Source organism: Papilio machaon, chromosome 21, assembly GCF_912999745.1.
Source record: "Papilio machaon chromosome 21, ilPapMach1.1, whole genome shotgun sequence".
Classification (NCBI taxonomy): Eukaryota; Metazoa; Arthropoda; class Insecta; order Lepidoptera; family Papilionidae; genus Papilio; species Papilio machaon.
The window spans coordinates 4,304,490-4,324,939 of NC_060006.1; the positions used below are offsets into that span (position 1 = coordinate 4,304,490).

General features: G+C 34.3%; 3 protein-coding genes across 3 annotated transcripts in view; all 3 read left to right on the forward strand.

Annotated features, from left to right (window-relative positions):
• Window positions 1-1,876: 1,876 nt before the first annotated feature.
• On the forward strand, window positions 1,877-3,430 carry LOC106714533 (macrophage migration inhibitory factor). The gene is made up of 3 exons (XM_014507599.2): window positions 1,877-2,084; window positions 2,273-2,445; window positions 3,216-3,430. The coding sequence occupies exons 1-3, from the start codon at window positions 1,977-1,979 to the stop codon at window positions 3,292-3,294; spliced, it is 360 nt and encodes a 119-aa protein (XP_014363085.2). The 5' UTR covers window positions 1,877-1,976; the 3' UTR covers window positions 3,295-3,430.
• A 729-nt stretch (window positions 3,431-4,159) lies between these two features.
• Window positions 4,160-11,815, forward strand: LOC106714477 (protein Red). Its single transcript, XM_045683193.1, has 11 exons — window positions 4,160-4,483; window positions 4,738-4,935; window positions 5,278-5,341; window positions 6,204-6,278; window positions 7,486-7,593; window positions 7,823-7,887; window positions 8,434-8,677; window positions 9,074-9,221; window positions 10,099-10,299; window positions 11,056-11,222; window positions 11,593-11,815. Exons 1-11 carry the CDS (start codon window positions 4,332-4,334, stop codon window positions 11,665-11,667), a joined length of 1,497 nt encoding a protein of 498 aa, XP_045539149.1. The 5' UTR covers window positions 4,160-4,331; the 3' UTR covers window positions 11,668-11,815.
• Window positions 11,816-13,341: 1,526 nt separating this feature from the next.
• Window positions 13,342-20,450, forward strand: part of LOC106709321 — a 28,042-nt gene continuing 20,933 nt past the window's right edge. The window contains exon 1 of the mRNA XM_045683185.1: window positions 13,342-14,673. Coding sequence (XP_045539141.1) covers window positions 13,477-14,673 — 1,197 coding nt within the window. The 5' untranslated portion in view covers window positions 13,342-13,476. The remainder of the gene's footprint in view (window positions 14,674-20,450) is intronic.

Genomic DNA, 20,450 nt, shown 5'->3' on the forward strand with positions numbered 1-20,450 from the left:
TCCCTTATTATATTGCAACCTTAAGGGTAAAACTTTTACAAACTTTAAATGACCTATTTATTAATATCAAATTAACAGCCTAAAAAAAGTTATAAGCTTCTAACTGTAAAAATGACGATACGTCCATACAAATTTCCACCCCTACTTTTACCCCCTTACAAACCCTCTTTCACGTTAAAAATTAATCTTTGTCCTTTCTCAGGCTCTAAGCTAAATATCAGTAAGTATAATAGTAAAACATATTAAACAAAACATTCATTAAAACCTCACATATTGCGAAACAAATTTTCATCCCCTATTGTTATTTAGCACCCTTACGGGTAAAATTTTTACAAAAATCGAAATTCTTTACGATTCGATACTTCCATACAAATTACCACCCCCACATTCAACCCCTTAAAACCCTTTTTTCGCGTTAAAAAGTAGTCTTTATTCTTTCTCGGGCTCTAAACTAAATATCAGTAAGGGTAACAGCAAAACATATTAAATAAAACATTCACCTAAACCTCACATATTCCCAAACAAATTTTCATCCCCTATTGTTATTTAGCACCCTTCAGGGTAAAATTTTTACAGAAATTGAATTTCATATTTATTTATATCAAATTAGCAGCCTTAGAAAGAAGTTTCATGCTTCTAACTGTAAAAATGACGATACTTCCATACAAATCACCACCCCTAGTTTCAACCCCTTACAACTCTTTTTTCGCGGATAAAAATAGACTATGTTCTTTCTGAGGCCCTAGACTAAATATTGGTAAGGGTAACAGCAAAACATACTAAACAAAACATTCACCAAAGTCTAAAATATTCCCAAACAAAATTTCATCCCCTATAGTTATTTAGCACCCTTGAGGGTAACATTTTTACAAAAATTTAATTTCATATTTATTTCTATCAAATTAGCAGCCTTAGAAAGAAATTTCAAGCATCTAACTGTTAAAATGACAATACTTCCATTCAAATTACCACCCCCACTTTCAACCCCTTACAACCCTGTTTTCGCGTTAAAAAGTAGCCTATGGTCTTTCTGAGGCTCTAGAATATCTGTGTACCAAATTTCATTTAAATCGGTTCAGTAAACAATAGTAGGCGACACTTCCATACAAACTTTCACCCCCACTTTCAACCCCTTACAACCCCTTTTTCGCGTTAAAATATAGCCTATGTCCATCCTCAGGCTCTAGACTATCTGTGTACCAAATTTCATTTAAATCGGTTCAGTAGTTTTGGCGTGAAAGCGAGACAGACAGACAGACAGACAGACAGACAGACAGAGTTACTTTCGCATTTATAATATTAGTAAGGATTAACAGACTTAAAATAAGTTTCAAGCTTCTAACTGTAAAATTGATGATACTTACATATAATTTCCCATCCCCCTCTTTCAACCACTTGCAAACCCTTTCTTTATTTAATTAAATTCTATTCTATATCTATTTATATTTAATATAAAACATTTGTCCTTTCTTCAGGCTCTAAATCTGGAAAATCTGTGTACCAAATTTTATTTAAATCGGTTAAGTAGTTTTAGCATGAAAGCAAGACAGACAGCGGTTGTTTTCTCATTTAATTTAATATTAGAAGGCATAAGAATTAGAATAAAAAATATATTTAACGAGTCAGGTTCAGTTAAATATAGTTCAGAACAATTTTTAATGAACTTGTTTATCGTATACGTCGCAGGGCGTGAAATATCTCATCGATAGCGCTTTTTGAAAAATCGTATAAATTGTATAATCGATTTTAAAAAAACCGATTTTTGTGAAAAAAATAATCGTTCCATAAAAATCGTAAAAAACATTTATAAATCGATTTTTTTCATAATCGATTATTTTTTAACATCCCTATTGGTTGACTTTTGACCTTTTGACCTATTGGTTCGATTTTGACTGATCTAGAAATCGAACTCGGGGTAAAGTTCATAGTTTTTCTTCCTTTTTTTTAAATTTATAATATCTAAGCAGTTATAAAAAATGCCGCACTTTAGGATTGAAACAAATGTTCCCAAAAGCAAAATTCCTCAGGATTTTTTTACGAAAGCAGTGCCAGTTCTTGCTAGAGCACTGGGTAAACCTGAACAGGTAAAAGTCTTATCGTTATTTTATCAAATAAATTCTTCGTCCGTATATAATGATCGTAAATCATTATATAGGGATGTAGAATATGTATCTACTTCATAGGACATTGACCGGCATTTGCTACTATATAACAACGCTAAAACTAATGGGTATTTTCAAATATTCGATATTTAAGACCTAACATTTTTTAGTATTGCGTAGTCTCCGTTATTCCTGACGTACCAATGAGTTTTGCTGGTAGTACGGACCCATGTGCTATAGCTAACTTGATGTCTATTGGATCCCTTGGAGTTGAACAAAATAAGAAGCATGCCAAAGTTTTATTTGAACTGGTTGAAAAGGAGTTAGGTGTTCCTCAAGACAGGTAATGTATTAAATTGATATTAATTGATCATTTCAATATATTCTTATATGTGTAATTATAACAGAAACCGTGAATATTGTGTAATAAGATGTTCATGGCCTTATGGTAAAATAGATTAGGAATATTTGTAAATAAATTATTATGTCACTTGTTACAGTGGGAGGGTATTGACAAAGTGTGGCAAGGAGTGGGGGAGGGTGCTAAATTTTGTGACATCACACTTTTTCAAATTTTTTTTTTTTTATATCTAAGTATTGGAACAGTAAATTTAAACTACATACAAACTGAAGAATATGACCTTAAATGGACATAAAAAAAGAATTTTGGAAAATCCTTTTTTTATTTCATGAATTTAATTTAGCTTCAGCTGCGATTAAGATCAAAGGGGAGTGGTCAAAAAATCATAAAATTTGTGTGATTTAATTTATGGATAGCCCTAAATTACTTTAATAAATAGTTTCATTAATCTTCAAATAAAATAAATATTATGTTGTGTCATCATCATGAATAGTATATTAGTTTTAATGTCACTTCATAACATAAGTATCTTTTCCTTTTGAATAACATCAAGTCCTCTGAGGATTAAACAATAATAATAATGTTAATGTATTTGATTCACATCAATGTTCATAAAATATTTTTAGAGTAACATATGATATTATATTAAATATCTCACTCCAAGTATATTTATATCCCTGGATTGTAATCTTTCATTTAATGTAAGTATAAATAATGATGATATTTTTTATTTTAATTGTCTATTGTTCCAGAATGTACATCACTTTCCAAGATGAACCTACAGGCAATGTTGGCTTCAAAGGCACTACTTTCCACTCTTTGTTTGGCTAAAATTCACTAATTAGTATTAAGCATAACATGTTTCCTACTACATTAAAATTGACCTAAATCATTATCATTATGAAACAATTTATCTTTATTTTAATCACCTTGTTATTATTTGTATGGTAAAAACCTGTTTTAAAAGCAAGCATTAAAATTGTCCTTTGTTTTATTTATGAAATGTTTGCCCTATTAATATAGCCAAGAAAATCAAAGTCAGTGCAAGAAGCAATCTAAACACATCTGTATGCACTTGTTGCATGTATACACATGACATTTCAAAGAGATCTATATATATAAAAGAAAGTCGTGTTAGTTACACTATTTGTAACTCAAGAACGGCTGAATCGATTTGACTGAAAATTGGGGGGCATGTAGCTTAGACCCAGGAAACGGACATAGGACATTTTTTACCCCGTTTTCTATTTTTTATTCCGCGCGGACGGAGTCGCGGGTAAAAGCTATTTTTTATATATTAAAGTAAGGAAAGCTTGAAATTAATAGAATATACAGACGTACTAATAGTGGTGTTTAAAATAAAGCTATGTTTTAAAGAAAACAACCGGATTATTTTTGTAAATACCCATCTGTAATGTATGTGGTGCGATGGGAAAATATTATGTTATTAAAGTATGATTCGTAAGTCTATAAAGTACGTTTATATATACTTAATTTTAAACCTTTCAATTTACGTACACATTTTGTCAAAATTATTTAAAATATTGTTTTGTAATTTAAGCTGTTGTTTTGTTGCAAAACATTTAAAAAAAAACTATAGTTACATACGTAGTGTTCTACGAAGTAGTTACATACTCTTTGCTATACTTATCAATGGTGTCAATTGTCAAGTGCTCTGTGGTCAAGTGTCAAAAAACAGAAATCATTCATTCTTTTTAGTAGAAATACTTGATAATTATTTTGCTTTACATAAATAGAAGAGCTTATATGGTTTTAATACAGAAACCTGTTTATTTCAGAGTTTTTTGCGATATTTTAAACTGGACAGATTTATTGGCTTATAGTTGTAAAACGGCGTGTTATTTAAAATGGATGAACACAGGAGTGTTGAAGATACACCAGCCTCTCAAAGGCTCACTAACGATGACTTTAGAAAACTCTTGATGACTCCGAGAGCAACCCCATCAGGGGGAGGAGGACACCCCGTGGGATCTGTGCGAGAAGCTATGGCAAACTCCGGGTGGGTTTTTATTATTGATCTCTGAACTTGCACTCACTTCTCTTTACACTAGCTCTCATGGCAAATGTTTAAAATGAAATGAGTCTAATGATTCAAAAAATGGTATGATAGAAAATGTAAAAAGAATGCTACAAATTATGCAATAAAATGAAAAAAAATGTTTAATTTATTATACTAGTATAAATTTAGAGAAGAGAATTTTATAGTTTTGGAAAATTTAATTTCATCTGAAAATATGCAATTACAAATTGTAGATCAATGCCACCACCTGCTGAGAACAAAAGTGAGTTACGTCGAAAAAAGAAATCATATTATGCAGCTTTGAAGAAACAGGAAGACAATAAATTGGCGGAACTGGCTGAGAAGTACAGGGATAGAGCGCGAGAAAGGAGAGATGGTCTTAATGAACTTGGACCTACAGATCCAACAAGCAACACAAGTAGTGCATACAGGTATTTTCACAGTGTATCTCTTACTTTGATTATAACAACCTTAATTGGGTAAAGAAGTAGAAAAGCTTGTCACATTCTTATAGTGAATGTTTGAAATTGGTCCAGTAGTTTCATGCTTATTTATTACAAACGAAAATAAAAATTGTTTCATTTTATAATTTAATTCGTTTCGTTATAAAAAAATATTAGTATAGACAGCTAGATAATGCTATATGGTTAAATGAAAGAAATAGTACTTTCAAAAGATTGAAGTAAAACTAATATACTACAATATATACTACAATATAAGAATAAATAATGTGCATTATATAGTTATAATTGTTGATTTATTATTGTTTTCAGAGCAGTAGCACCAGATTTAAAATCTGGAATGGACGCCAAAGAAAGAAGAAGGCAGATGATTCAGGTTTGTATTTCATTATTATATACAACCTTTCAATAGTTATCGCATTCATTATATTGGGTTGTTCGGAAAGTCATTCCATTTTAACTTCTATTTTCTATGTTCATATCTATGTTTAATGATGCCTTTATCAGCTCCGATCGACTTTCCAGGATGGTACATCTTCGTCAAAAATACACGAACCCTAATTCGAAAAAAAAAAAACCAAATGACTTTCCGAACAACCTATTATATCTATTTGTATCTATACTTATATTATCTATACTTATATCTATTTGATAAAATTGTGCTGTCTCTGTAATATTAAAAGAAAAATAATATTACACAAACATGATTTATTTGCATTGCTTATAATGAACATCCAATTTAAAAATTTTTGTCTGTCCTCAAATCTGAGTTTTTTGTGGTTAATCTCCGAAAGGACTGTACTGATTTTGACAGGACTTTGACTGGAACTTATCTAATTTATTAATTAATTATGGGAATAAAGGTCGTGGGGAACCTATTGTCAATGACTTGAGTATGAAGATTAGGATTTATCTATTCTGTGCATCATTTACGCAAAAGAAACTAAAGTTTTTGCATGTTAAAAATTTCTATATAATTCATGGCAGTGATCTATATTAATGGACCGGCTATAAGAAGTGATATTTTGTGCTTATTTGATTCACGTCATTATGGTGCTGGGGGTAGCAGTTTAAAGTGGTGGTGAGAATTTGAACTAATAATAGAGTAACCTGCCAGTGACATCAATTGATGATGCGATTAAGTAATGAAGTCAAAGCTGTCATTTCCATTCATAACCATTTATAGAGATCAATTATTTATGGTCATTTACAATTGAAGAATATGTTTCTTGTTCCAGGAATCCAAATATCTAGGTGGTGACATGGAACACACTCACTTGGTGAAAGGTCTCGATTATGCTTTGTTACAAAAGGTAAAATATATATTACTACCTCACTTTTTACTAATGTTATAGATGCGAAAGTTTAGATGGATGGATGTTTTTTTGTAGGTATCTCTGGAACGGCTCAAAAGATCTTGATGAAATTTAGCATAAATGTAGAACATAGTTTGAAAGAACACATAGGCTACTTGTAAAGTTTTTTTTTAAATCAGCAAAGATGGAATAGCGAGCGACAGCTAATACAGAAATAAAATTAAATAATATTAAATTTTAAAATGTATTGTTATCTGTATTTTTTATTTATTTAACTACTTACTAATATTGTAAATATGAAAGTCTGGATGGATGTCACAATGTGTGTACTTTAAAACAGATATTGATTACATTAAAGAATATTTTGTAGGCTATATTACAATATAGCCTACAAAATATTCTTCATGAAAGAATGTATGGTTCCCGTTGGATATAATGAAATAATAATGCTTTTTTTATATCATGTGAAATTAATCGCTGGTCACAGTTAATATAGTAGTGAATAAATAAAGAGCGTCGGTGGCTCAGGGGTTAAGCACTTGACTTGCAATCTGCAGGTCCTGGGTTTGAATCCCGCCATGTACCAATGTGTTTTTTCGATTTTCTATTTACATATGTACATTTCTGACGTTCTTACGGTGAAGGAGAACATCGCAACCTGCACATATCTGAGAAGAAATTGGTTGACTATAGCCTAGTCACCCTTAATTTGGGGTAGGCTCCGAGCCCATCAGTGGGGACATATTGCATCTTTACGAGAACAATGTGTTATTTTTAAACCATAACCATACAGCAGAGCAATTCTGAACATTTAAGCGTTGATAAATTATAATTTCATATTGAACTGGGTTTTTTGTTATTTTGTTTATTTTCAGAAAGCATATTAACTACTGCAACAATTTATCAATGCAATGTTTAAAATTGCTCTCCTGGAAAGTTGTCGTTTAACAAATTATGACGTTGTTCTTGTAAAGAGGCGATATAGTGAGCTGATGATGAACAGTTAAAAATACAAGCTGTCGCCCGTGACTACGTCCGCTCGTAATTAAAATAAAAAAACTTAATAAGTAGCCTATGTTCTTCCAGACTATGATCTACAACTATGCCAAATTTCATCAAGAACTATTGAGCCGTTTTGGAGATACCTTCAAACAAACATCTAAACATTCGAATTTATAATATTAGTAATATTTACATTGATCAGGTTCGATCAGAGATTCAAAATCGTGAACAAGAGCAAGAGGCGGAAATGGAGAGATTGGTGGAGGCGCCTGTTGTTGAACCTGTTAAGGAGAAGAAAGAAGTACCTGCGGTAAGTTTTAATAATTTTGTATTATTTTAACATAGGTTGGCAACTTCAGGCTATTATGAGTGATCTTAAAAATTTTTATGTTCTTAAAAAAATGAAAACGGATAATAAAAAAATAGTTATTTGATTGTTTTGGTAAATTTGACTGCTGGTAACCAAAGGTTGTTGACACCTGCACTAAATTATTTTTCAAGGATGTGTTTGTATTAGTTATTGTTTGATTTGTTTACAGGATGAAGAATTGCAATTTGAAACAACTATGGGAAAGGATATTTACAACATGATATTGGAACAAAAGTAAGGCAAAATTGTAAATAGTAAATAAAACATGTTGCTATTGAGTTTATAAATGTCTGCCTTTTTTTGGCGCGAAAAAAACAAGATTCAAAAACTTCCTATAACAGTACGAATTCATGATTAAAGTTTTTTTTTATGTATACAGAAGAATGAGATTTAACATCAAAAATGATTCTTTATAATACTCAATAATGAGATACATTCTCTACTTTTATATAATGGTCATATAATTAAATGTACCATATTAAAAAGTACCATATGTGTTCTTCCAGACTATGTTCTACATCTATGCCAAATTTCATCAAGATCCGTTGAGCCGTTTAGGAGATACCTTCAAACAAACATCTATAGATCCATCCATCCATTCATCTAAACATTAGCATTCATAATCCATCCATCCATCTTCCATATGAACTTTACTAAGCGTGGGTTTCTGAGACCAAAATTTCAGTTTCAAACATATTATCTCTGTTTTGTCAAAGATAACAGCTAAGACAATATGTTTAAAGGTTTAAGTTTCAGAAACCAACGTTAAATATATTGCAGGAATAAAAAGGTGACACGTAACGAGTTATTCGCACCTGGTCGTATGGCTTATGTTGTGGAGCTGGAGGAAGAAGGTGCTATGGATAGTGATATACCAACAACACTGACTCGCAGCAAGGCTGATGTACCAGATTTAGATGAGAGAAGTTCTGCCGCAGCCGCTAATGATGTGGTCTTAGATAAATTGGCTCAAATATTCTCCTATTTGAGACATGGCCGCCATAGAAAGTTGAAGAAGACTAAGGTATGATCTATTTTTTGTTAATAAGTTTTTTTTATTCAGATTTATATAGATGTAGAACATAATCTGGAAAAACAGATATGCTATTTGTTACGTTTTTTTTTTAATTCCACGCGGACGGAGTCGCGGGCGACAGCGAGTCGTTTTATAAATCAAGTTTAAATACCGGTGTTCTTTATAATATTTTTAATAGGGACAAGATTGAAAAAAAAATTTGTTGTAATTAATATTGTTAATGTTTAAGAAAACAAACAGAACAAAAGCCTATTTTAAACCAATTTTTTTTTTAAATTTTTTTTTCAGCATATTTTACTCTTTATTTTAACCGAAAATTATAAAAAATATAACAGTCACAAACTTCTTGATTATATTTATAATTTGTGACCGTGTTGTATTCAGGACAAGGCAAATGAGAAGGGTCGTAATGACGACTCAATCTACGGCGAGATAGGTGACTATGTGGCGGGAGAACGACGCAGCGACCGCCGCGACGACCGACCACGCACCGGATACTTTGACAAACCTGTAGAGACGGAGAAGGAAGAAGGTATAATAACATTCAAACTTTACATAAGCTCGTGATTAGAGTCAGGGTTTGCTGCGGGTAGTGAAAAGGGTGGACAGGGATGTCTCCAGGCTACGCTTTCTTTTACTGTGAACTTTCGTAACACTTCTATAAGAAATCGAAGAACAATTGTTCTCTGTCTTTTTTAAAGACAACGAAAGATTTCCATCGCTCTCTTACATGAGATGAGACATCGTAAAATTTTGTAGGTAGCAGAGTCTCGATACTGTCTGTTTTTAACTGCAATGACATTTGTATCAATACATATTTTAATCTCTGTTTATTCAAAGAGAAGGAAAGGGATGACAATACAGTCGAATCTGGATAAGTGAGAACTTCTATAAGCGAGAGTCATTGTCTAGTCTCAACAGACGGCCTCTGAGTGAGAAAAATAACGCGGTCCTTTGGACTTTCGTTTAACCAATTTCGTACTATTAATACAAGTGTCAGTAGAGTTCTGAGGTTATGTTACAAAGTAGCGAGCCGTTATAAAGTTTGGATAGTAATATACTGAGCGTCGGCCGCTCAAGGTTAAGCACTTGACTTGCAATCTGCAGGTCTTAGGTTCGAATCCCTCCATGTACCAACGTGTTTTTCGATTTTCGATTTACATATGTACATTTATCTGACGTTCATACGTGAAGGAAAACATCGTGATGCTGTACATATGTGTGAATTCCCGGGGGTAAAAGTCGACGACGTTCCGTCTCCTGGAATGGTGAAAAGTGCATTGCGGTTTATTTGGCAACACCAAATGGAGGTATCTCTGCCTACTCCTCACAGTTAGAGTCGTGAGTTGTGTGTGTAGTAATATACTAGTACAGTCTCAATCTTTTTTGACTCTAAACTTATTTATCAGGTCCTAATCCCCGACGTACAACGTCGAGTGGTCCTGAGCGTGAGTCTAGGTCGGCGGCGTTGTTGTCCCGACTGGCAGCGGAGCCCGAGGGCTACGCGGAGTGCTATCCTGGACTTCGTGAGATGGATGATGCTATAGATGATTCTGATGATGAGGTTGACTACACGAAGATGGATGCTGGAAACAAGAAGGGACCTATTGGTGAGTTAATACAACTTTTAAATAGTGTGATTTCTTCTAGACTATGTTCTACATCTGTGCCAAATATCTTTAAGATCCGTTGAACCGTTCTCGAGATACCTTTATACAAACATTCATCCATACATCTAAACATTCGCATTTATAATATTAGTAAGATTTACTTGTGTAAGTAGTATTTATTGAGAAAAAAAACTTCATTTCATTATTGGTTTAGATTTTAGATTTAAATCTGAATAATGTCCTTATATCACAAAAAAAGCTGTTTCGTTTAATATTGTGAAAAGAGAACTGGCAAAAATAATAACGTAATCTAACAATGTTATTGTGCACGTATTGTATTTATTTTTACTACCCGATATATTTAATAGTGTTTTATTCTGCGTATATATAAATATGTAGGTTTGTATGTGTGTAAATTCCTTACCTATTTCGTGTTCACCCGTTTTTTATATCACAGTCGGTTAGTTTTTGTTAGTTTTCACCACACAGAAGATAGACGTCAAGTGGAAGCAATTCCCCGTTTCATTTGATTAATGTGGTATCGGAGACATAACTTTTAAGGAAAAGAATTTGACGGAGGAGGGAATTTACAGGAGAGGAAATATTCTTCTCTGTCGATTAGATTTAGGCAATGCATCTGAAATTGCGGATGTATATAAGCATCGGTCGCTTCGCTATGTAGGCGAATGCAGGTGGTCGTTTGCCACCTTATGATATTAAAAAAAGTTTTTTTTATCAAAAAATTGTTTTATCTAGGTCGTTGGGATTTTGATACTCAGGAAGAGTATTCAGCATACATGAGCAGTAAGGAAGCACTTCCGAAGGCAGCTTTCCAATACGGTGTAAAGACACAGGACGGCCGCAAGACGAGGAAGACCAAAGACAAGAGTGAGAAAGCCGAGCTGGATAGAGAGTGGCAACAGGTATTTTGTTTAACATCTGTATTAAAACATTTTTATCTATGTTCTTTTCAAAGATATTATTACTCTTTTTTTACATAATTTTTTTTTTAATTAATGATTTAAAAGAGAAATCATAAAATTAATCACTTTTTTCTTTATTTTAGTGTTTTGTAAAGCCTATTTTTTTAGCGTATTAATGATTATTGTATAATAATTAGATAATTATTGTAAATCACAGATTAGAAATGACGTAAAAATTAGTTAAGTCATTCTTGAAATATGGTGTCATTAATAAACAATAATTAAAATATTATTGTTCTCACCTTTTGCTATATGTAATTAAATAATCTAAGAAACATTAACAAATTGTATTGTGTATTTTTTTATACAGATTCAAAATATAATACAGAAGAGAAAAGCACCGCTGGCGGCCGATGAACCCAACTTTAAGACACCGAAGTTTTGATATTGTTAATACAAATAAAGATTTAGAAAAAAAAAATGGTGAATAATTATGTACTATTTGAATAAATATTTGAATACTAGCTCTCGCCCGCGACTTCCACACTCGTAAATCCCGAAATCCCCCCTTCGTCTCTCCTATTTTAACATTTTCAGCATCATCAGAACAAATAGTATTTTTACACTTGTGTTTTATTTACTGGATAAGTTCTCTTTTCATTAATGAATATTTTGTTTGAAAATACGAATATGTCTTTATTAATACGAAAGACAGTAGAAAAGTTTGACTGTGACAGAATAAGTTTCGTTCAAAAAATAAGTTTTAATAAAATAAAGGTAATACTGAAATTCGCAGGTGACGTCAGTTCTCTAATACTAGTATGTATATACGTGGGTAGCGTTGCCAGGCGTCCGGATAAAGCCGGACGATAGGATTTTTGATTGCGTGTCCGGCCAATATAAACGGTGTCCGAGTTTTGTAAGGCTTTTCACATTTCGCAAACAAGCAAGCGCCGAGCGTGGCCGAAGTACCGGACTATTAATACTGAGATAAAATCCTCAATAATATAGGGTGTCCGGCTTTTTTACCCAAATGTCCGGCCAAACTGGCTTGTCTGTCCGGCTATTAGGTTTGGCGACCTGGCAACCCTATACGTGGGGAAAATCTACATATGTTTTTTATGTAGTTGTATGATATAAAATGTATGATTGAATAATATGTGTTTTATAAGATTAAATAGTTGAAAGTGTATATGTCTTTAATTTCATGAACTCAATAAGGTGTTACCTTTTAAAATAAGTATATATTTTGTTAATTTTAATAAAAAAGTCTGACTTTTCTATAAGAGTTTAAGTATCTATTTTCGGTATCTTAAGAATGATTCTTTGAGATTTTTTAGTACTACCCACATTTTAAACGGTCAGTAAAAATTCGTACTGTTTTTTATAGTCCCTCTTGAAATTTTGCTCCGTATTCGTTCTGCATATGCATACATATTCCAAATTCCAATCATTAAGATATGCACGCATTTGTAATTATTCTAACCGCTATGTACTACGTGAGGAAACTTGCTCATTTACTGTTGTGTAATTGAATTTTTAATTATCACCAAACGTAGGCATTCGTGTAGAAACAAGTCACCTAATGAGATCTGCCAAGTAATTTAAACTAAATGTTTTCATTCCGCATTCCAATAGGTACATTTGTTCAGACCTAAACGGCTTCCAAGCACCTTTATCAGAAATCCCTATCTTTATAATATCACTTTATTATGCGATTTAATATATCATCTTTAATTGTAGTTATACAGTACAAAATATCCGTTGACGCCACCCAAAGGAAATACAAAGGAACCGGATACGATCGATGTTTCGGGACTACAGAATTGCTATTATCTCCGATCGGCCTACCGACCTTCAGGTTTCACTACTGCAATATAAAAGTGAGGCATTCTTTCACGTCAGGGCGCGGTGACGCGTCGCCGTTGCCGAAGAGAAATGCGACGACCGAATTCGCGACGATTCATTTGACACGATGTCGGTTCATCGCCATCGCGCGCCGACCCATCCCGCGGACCCCCGCACCCCGCCCGCGCGGATCGTCTTCACAGGTGCGTAAGCGCAGGTACGCTCTCCCCTCTCGCCCCGCCGCTCCGCGCCCCGCGACACACACCTCCCGCCATCTTGAATTCCGTTCACTCAGACCCGCGCCTGTCTCGCGGCCAGTGCACGTTTACGCCACGAGCGACAAAACAATTATTAATTTGTAGTGCCTTCGAGTGATTTGGTGTCATGTGATAAGTGTAGTGACGAAATGGAGTCGACTCCGATCTGCCGGTGCCGCGTGCTGTACCTTGGCTCGGCGGTGCCGCAGCAGAGCAAGGACGGGCTGCAAGGAATCCAGGAGCCCTTGCGCGAGTTGTATCCGGAAAAGGGAGCGACCGGCGGCGGTATAGACTCGTGGCTCTCGGTCTGGTCCAACGGAATTCTACTGGAGAACGTCGACGAGAGTGGGTCGCGGGTTGCGAGATTTTTTCCGATATCGAGTTTACATTACTGTGCGGCGGTGCGCCGCGTTAGCGTCGAGGGTGCGCCCAGATTCCTACCCTTGGACTCTCCTTTTGCACGAGCCCCTGCTCCTCGACGGCCGCCTTTGTTCGCGGCGGTTTTGCGCCGGACGCAAGGTATCAAAGTGCTGGAGTGTCATGCTTTTATATGTCGTCGCGAGGCGGCGGCGAATGCACTCGTGCGGTGTTGTTTTCACGCCTATGCCGATAGTTCTTATGCGAAGCGACTTGAGGCGGAGAGGTCGCCTTCTCAGCTGCCCCCCGAGCCCGACGAGGAGCTCGAGGTATACGACGGGGACGAGAACCACAAGGTGTGGGTCGGGGAGGTGGAACGCGACGACGCCAGCGATGACATACCGCACCCGGCCCGGGCGCCCCGACCGCGACAGATAACCCGCCCGGCCTCCGTGCCGCCCCCGCCCCCGCCGCCAGAGGAACCGAAAAAGAAGTCTACTACTAAAAAAAGTAAAAAGAAGTCATCCGCTTCCGCCGATGAGTTGTACGCGACGATGCCGGGGCCGGCCCCGATGATGAACGGCAGGTCCTTGGGTCGGGCACCCCCCTCCTGGGCAGCGGCTCACCCCATGGTGTTGGTCGCACACCCTGCAGCTACGTTGCCCCACGCGCGGCCAGCTACGCTGGGCCACAGAGGACGTGTACCGGCAGCACTGGCCCCCGGGCCGTTCCCCGCGGTGCCTCCGCCTGGCCGGGGCCGCCTGCAGTACGCTACGGTAGACCCACGTCGCTCGAAGCCGCAGTCGCAGCCGCCCTCCATGAAGGCGGCCCAGAGCATGACGGGCCTGGAAGCCGTGGAGGACGCCGGTGGGATCTACAGAAAGAAGGGACATTTGAACGAGCGAGCATTCTCGTACAGCATTAGACAGGAACACAGAAGTCGATCACACGGTTCTCTCGCCAACCTAAAGTTCGCCGCTCCGCCTGAGGTGAGTGTGAAACTGTTAAGCTAAGACACGTAAAATTCACCTTGGTGAAATGTCAACAATGTTCGTTTTATTCATTGTTACTTTTATATATGATAAGAAATTGTTTTATCTGTCGTGTATAGTGACGATGATGAAAACTCAAGCCATTTTATTTTGTTACCCTTTTCTCATATCTAGGCGGCCTAAGGTCTTCAGCGCATTACATAGGATGCATTAAATTGCCAATTCGTTATTGTACAGTTAAAGGTTTCTGAGACCAAAATCTCCGTATAAAACATAACGTCATACCCGTCATTATAGACTGTATCAAAGTTACTGTAGCTACTATGTATAATATACCAAAAATAAGTATAAAAACGTACTAACTTTTACGATATAAAATAAAATAGTTTAATTGTTTATACAGCCAAAACCAGTGCGTTAGTGTACATACCTTATACTACTAAGAAATAATATTGACTGTCTGATTTCTCAGAATAAAAACAGTGCGTTATGTACTAATGTATTCATTAATCCAAGATAATCAATCAAATCATCCAACATGATTACTAATAGTCGTAAATAGCTTCCAATATTACTAAGAGCATTACGTTTATTGTAACTTATATGTGTATTAACTTATATAAAGTAACTAGCTGTCGCCCGCGACTGCGTCCGTATGGTATTAAAATAAAATTTAATATGTAGCCTATGTGTTCTTCTAGATAATGTTCTACGTCTGTGCTAAATTTCATCAAGATCCGTGAAGCAGTTCCGGAGATACCGTCTAACAAACATCCATCCATCCACCTAAACATTCGCATTTATAACATTAGTAACAAGTAAGATTCGTTCGCATCACTAACGATTTCAATAAACTTCTTTCGCAAATAGGGATAAAATTGTGTAATTTACAACCGCGAAGGCAAAGTATTAAAAAGGTATTTAGGCGTCAGGGTCAGTCTGTTGCGGAATTGATTATTTATTCTCTGTGGCATCATCGCCGTTTATTTTGTATGTAACGACTATCAATTTTATACGATGTTTACGTTCTTATGTACAATCGTTCATTCGTTAACGTTTTTGTATTACGAATTAAAAGTGAGTTTGCATAGATATTAATTAAATATTAATCTTTGTGAAATAGTTTTATAAAAGGCAACCTTAAAGATGGGTAAAGCCAAGGGCTTTGTGTATTTCTTACTATAATATTACAAATACGAATATTTAGATTGATGGATATTTATTTGAAGGTAGCTTCGTAACAGCTCAACGGATCTTGATGATATTTGGCACAGATGTAGAACATAACCTGGAAGAACACATAGGCAATTATTAAGTTTTTTAATACACGCGGACAGTGTCGCGGGCTGCTGTTAGTATTACTATAACTAAAGAATGCTTTTGGTACAGGAAGTTGGAAGGAAAATCATGTATAAAAATTACGCTTATATCAATATGCCTCATGAGAATCTTAATCGGGGTATCGTATTACGTCAAATTTCACAATAGACGTTGCCGCTGTCTAATCGAAATGAAATAAAACGTTCACCATTAAAAGTGTAGGGACAGATCAACATGTAACTTCAACATTTCTAACTGGTTTGTCGCGGTGTGACGTCGCAATCGACATAACCGCAAATCGAGACTCGATTCAAACCGATGACCAACGCCCGATAGTTCTTTTCTCGAGCGAAATTAAAATTTCACTTAAACTTAAACTTAAAAAGATTAAGTTTAAAACGCCTGTTTTATTAACGTTAGGTGATGCTATGTGAAATACGAATAAAAAAATATCCGTAAAAAACATTGTAATTAAAAACGTGTAACTCTACTATTAAAGCACTAGAGTTATTGTTTACTCTATTTTTGTCAAAGAAAAAGATAGAGATAAAAATAAATTATTGTACAAATAATTGTTAATGAAATAATGTTAAATATAATACCTAGTTGTCGCATATCAGTTCGCGCGGTATTAAAAAAGCTTAATCAGTAGCCTATATTTTCTTCCAGACTATGCCTATATAGGTTTTTATGTATGTTGTGATGGAACTAATCGTGATAGTAGCGCCTCTCTTACCATCTCAGATAAGCTTGTCACAGTATACATCGGTCGTACATTACCTTGCCGTTACTACATTTATACACACTATCTACATTATTATTACATTTTCCTATACACTATCTTGGAAAATCTGCAGTTGCTTATAGAGTACTAATATAAATTTATATCAGACAGGTCAGTGGCTATTCACGAAAGACATACGTGTATATTAATTAAACGTGACATAGTACATGTTAAAGAAAAACCAAGATATACGAAAAAAAAGTATGATGTTAAATTCTAAATTCTAGAAAACTTAGCTTATTAACTAAGTTCAAAAAGTATTGATAACATTAAAATGGTTATTCTTTACTTTAAATAAGTCTTGGTATATGTTAAGTACGGACTTCCTTTTTTGTATTTTGAGAAGTAACGAACTTAAAACCTTTGGTATCGCTACCTGAAAGTTTGTTTTTCTTAGAAGAAACATAGTTCAGTTCATTTGCTTCCTATTGCTATTTGCTATTATTTACACTTAAGAGTTTATTTTTTCTCTTTCAATTGATTTCTATTCCATCTTCCGTCTATTTCATAATTGATTATACAACGTATATAAAGGTTAGGGGTGTGCTAATATTGTTAAATTCAAATTGATTGTGCACAAATAATTCGTAAGTTCGAGTTATTCGCACACCCCTAATCGTGATGCTTGATATAATATTATGACCGTATATCGTGATAAGGTAATATTAATGTCAAAATTATGTTGAAATCGTGAAAGTTATAACAAGGCCTGTATTATAATTATTTTTAATGATGCATGATAAAAATAGTTAATTGAATAAAATGTCTTGACACCGTTTCTTTTTGCCTAAAATTCATGTTACTAATTGCCTTACAACTTTTCACCTTAAAATGGCGAGAAGTAATTTTTTGCTTGATCGCCTTAGTGAATATTCCAGTGTAAACTGGGGCATAAAGGGTAAGACAATCCGTTTTCTTTTGGGGAGTGTTTAGCAGTTGGATATCAAAGTATTTTATTATCTATAAATTGTTAGTCTCAATAACTATAATAGAATGGAAACGAGGAGCTATTTTGGCGGGGGAACGTATAGGAAAGTGAAAATTCTGTTTTCTGTACATCTCCTTCTCTCTTATTTAAAGGTAGGCAACGCAACTTAAAGTTTATTGCAACTATGAAGCTACTTAATAAATCAGCATGTAACATGTTACTATATATAATTAAGCTAAATGTATGAAGTAACTTATAATTTATATACGGATAAGTCAATAATTATAGATGATCACATCACAAAGTTACGTAAGCATCGAGATAAATTCTTCGCAGTAAATTGCATATGGCGTAAAATACTCGCTTGAAAACCGTTACTTATTTAACCATGACAAAATTACTTCACTGAAGTTTAAAAAAAATCGCTTTTGAAATATTGAGCAGTTTGAGAAAAACATGTCAGAACAACAAATGTCACATATGGACGTAAAAACTGACACTGGCAACTTATTCCAATACCTTGATATATGAAATCTACAGTTAAGACGGCGCTCAGTGACCTTTACACTACTCACAATGCGACTGTTAGTGAATTAGCTAATTATGTCATAGATAAGGAAAAGTTTTTTTTTTCAGATAAATAAAAAAGAAATTGAATTAGTTTTCAGAGGGCTTAACTTATTAGTATACACCCCTTAATACGATCGACGTTACGTACGTCAATTTGTATGAGATTTGTTGGTGTACTATAATCCGTTAGACGACCTGCACAAATTTTAATATTTAATAATGTTGATGTTACAAAATCGTTCTCAAGAATAAGCGAGCTAGGCCATTAAAATAAATTTAAATATTAAGAAATAGTATACCTAATCAAGTAGGTATTACAATTTTGTGACCAAATTAAATTAATTGGATTCATTATTTTCTTGAAATGTTTGCATGCAAAAGGAAGGATATTGTTGTTGTTCAGGCAATATCCTGTTATAGGAAACGCGAGTTCCAAAGCATATCTCCGTTTTTATTAGAAAACGATGCTTACATGTATATTTCCTTTACATAATATGATTTTTGTTTACTAAGTAACAGTGATTTTTTTTATCTGCTCATGTCTTTCCCCGCCGGTGCCTATCCAAGTCGACTAGGCAACCACGCTGATTTAGTGCGGTTGTTTTTCATCCTATAATTATTAATATATAATGACACTTAACTTAATGTAATTAGGTCGAATGTGGAGCTAGAACGGTAGAGGATGACCAAAGAAAGTATGGATTGTGTGAAGGAGAATATTCGTAAGAAGGAGATGATATAGATGTATGGAGGAGTAGTACATATTGTATAAACCTTTCTTAGGGACCAGAACAGGTTAATGAATGACACTTAATAATAATCGCATAATTATGTTCAACGATATCATATAGAAAAACACCAACTTAGTAGTCAAGTTATTAACTTGACCCAAACGCGTTGAAGTCTAATATTTCGGTAATTGGTTCGTTGATGTCTTTTGTTCTTCCAAAATGTTTATAGCATTATTTATAATATAATTAAAGAATTAAATGCTTAGCTTTATCATTCCGTTTTATTTACAGTTATTATTTATTAAATAAACATTGTTGAATAATTAACTTAAGTAGAAACCTTGACCTAGACTAAGGTAACTTGAACTTTAAGACCTAATCTATATTAATATTGTAAAGAGAAAAGATTGTTTTTTTGTTTGCATTAAATAGGCTTCGAAACTACTGAACTCATTTGAAATTTTTTTTCACTTTTGGTAAGCTAAACTATAACCGGTTGACATAGGTTATTTATTACTAGATTTTTTTTAATTCTGCGCAGACGAAGTCGCGGGCAAACCCTGTCTCTTATATTTAATTTTAGCGTCTAATTATAAAATATTATTGCAGTATTACAGTATGACAGTTTACAAGTTTGTCACGCTTCTGTCTTATCTATGGCACAGTTAGGTGTCATAATCGTGCCTGCGACGTGTGACACGATATGATGCACGATACATTGTATTCATAGTGTTATTTGTGAGATATTAACACGTTCATTGTAATTTGAGTTCGAAAAGACCTCATGTTATATCAAATTAAAGGTTTAGTAAAAAAAAGTTGTCAAAAGGTACAAAGTAAACAAAATTCACGTAAAATGAAATGTTCTGAAGATGAAAAGGAAATGTGTTTTCCTTTGTTCTTGTTGGAAATACTTAAATTGTATTTATATTAAAACATATTCACTTATGTACTATTAATTGTTATTAATATTACCCTATCTACATATAAACAACGACGCAATGTATTGTTGTAAAGTTGCATACAGGTTTTCCCCGTACATTAAGAGTTTTTACAATGGCTATTTAATTATTTATATAGATAAAAAAAAACTATTTGATAAATAAGGTTTTGTTTACCGAAAACTTGCTTCTGGGATTTTCCCCTACCTTTTGGTAGTCTTATGTACTCTAACCTACTTCTTACCGATTGGTAGTTTTAATTACTCTTATGGGATTGTACTATTTTAAGTATTTTTGAAAGTTAAATAATATGTTTTGAGTACTTATAATATTTTTTTCTACACCTGGATGTCTATTTTTGATTAGTATAAAAGACATCAGACTGTTGATCCGTACTCTTTTTTGCACATATACTTCCGGATAAATTAAAATAGTGTTCCTTTTTTATTTTCTTAGATACCTATAACATTTTTTTATTTACTGGCTTAATAACCTGTGGT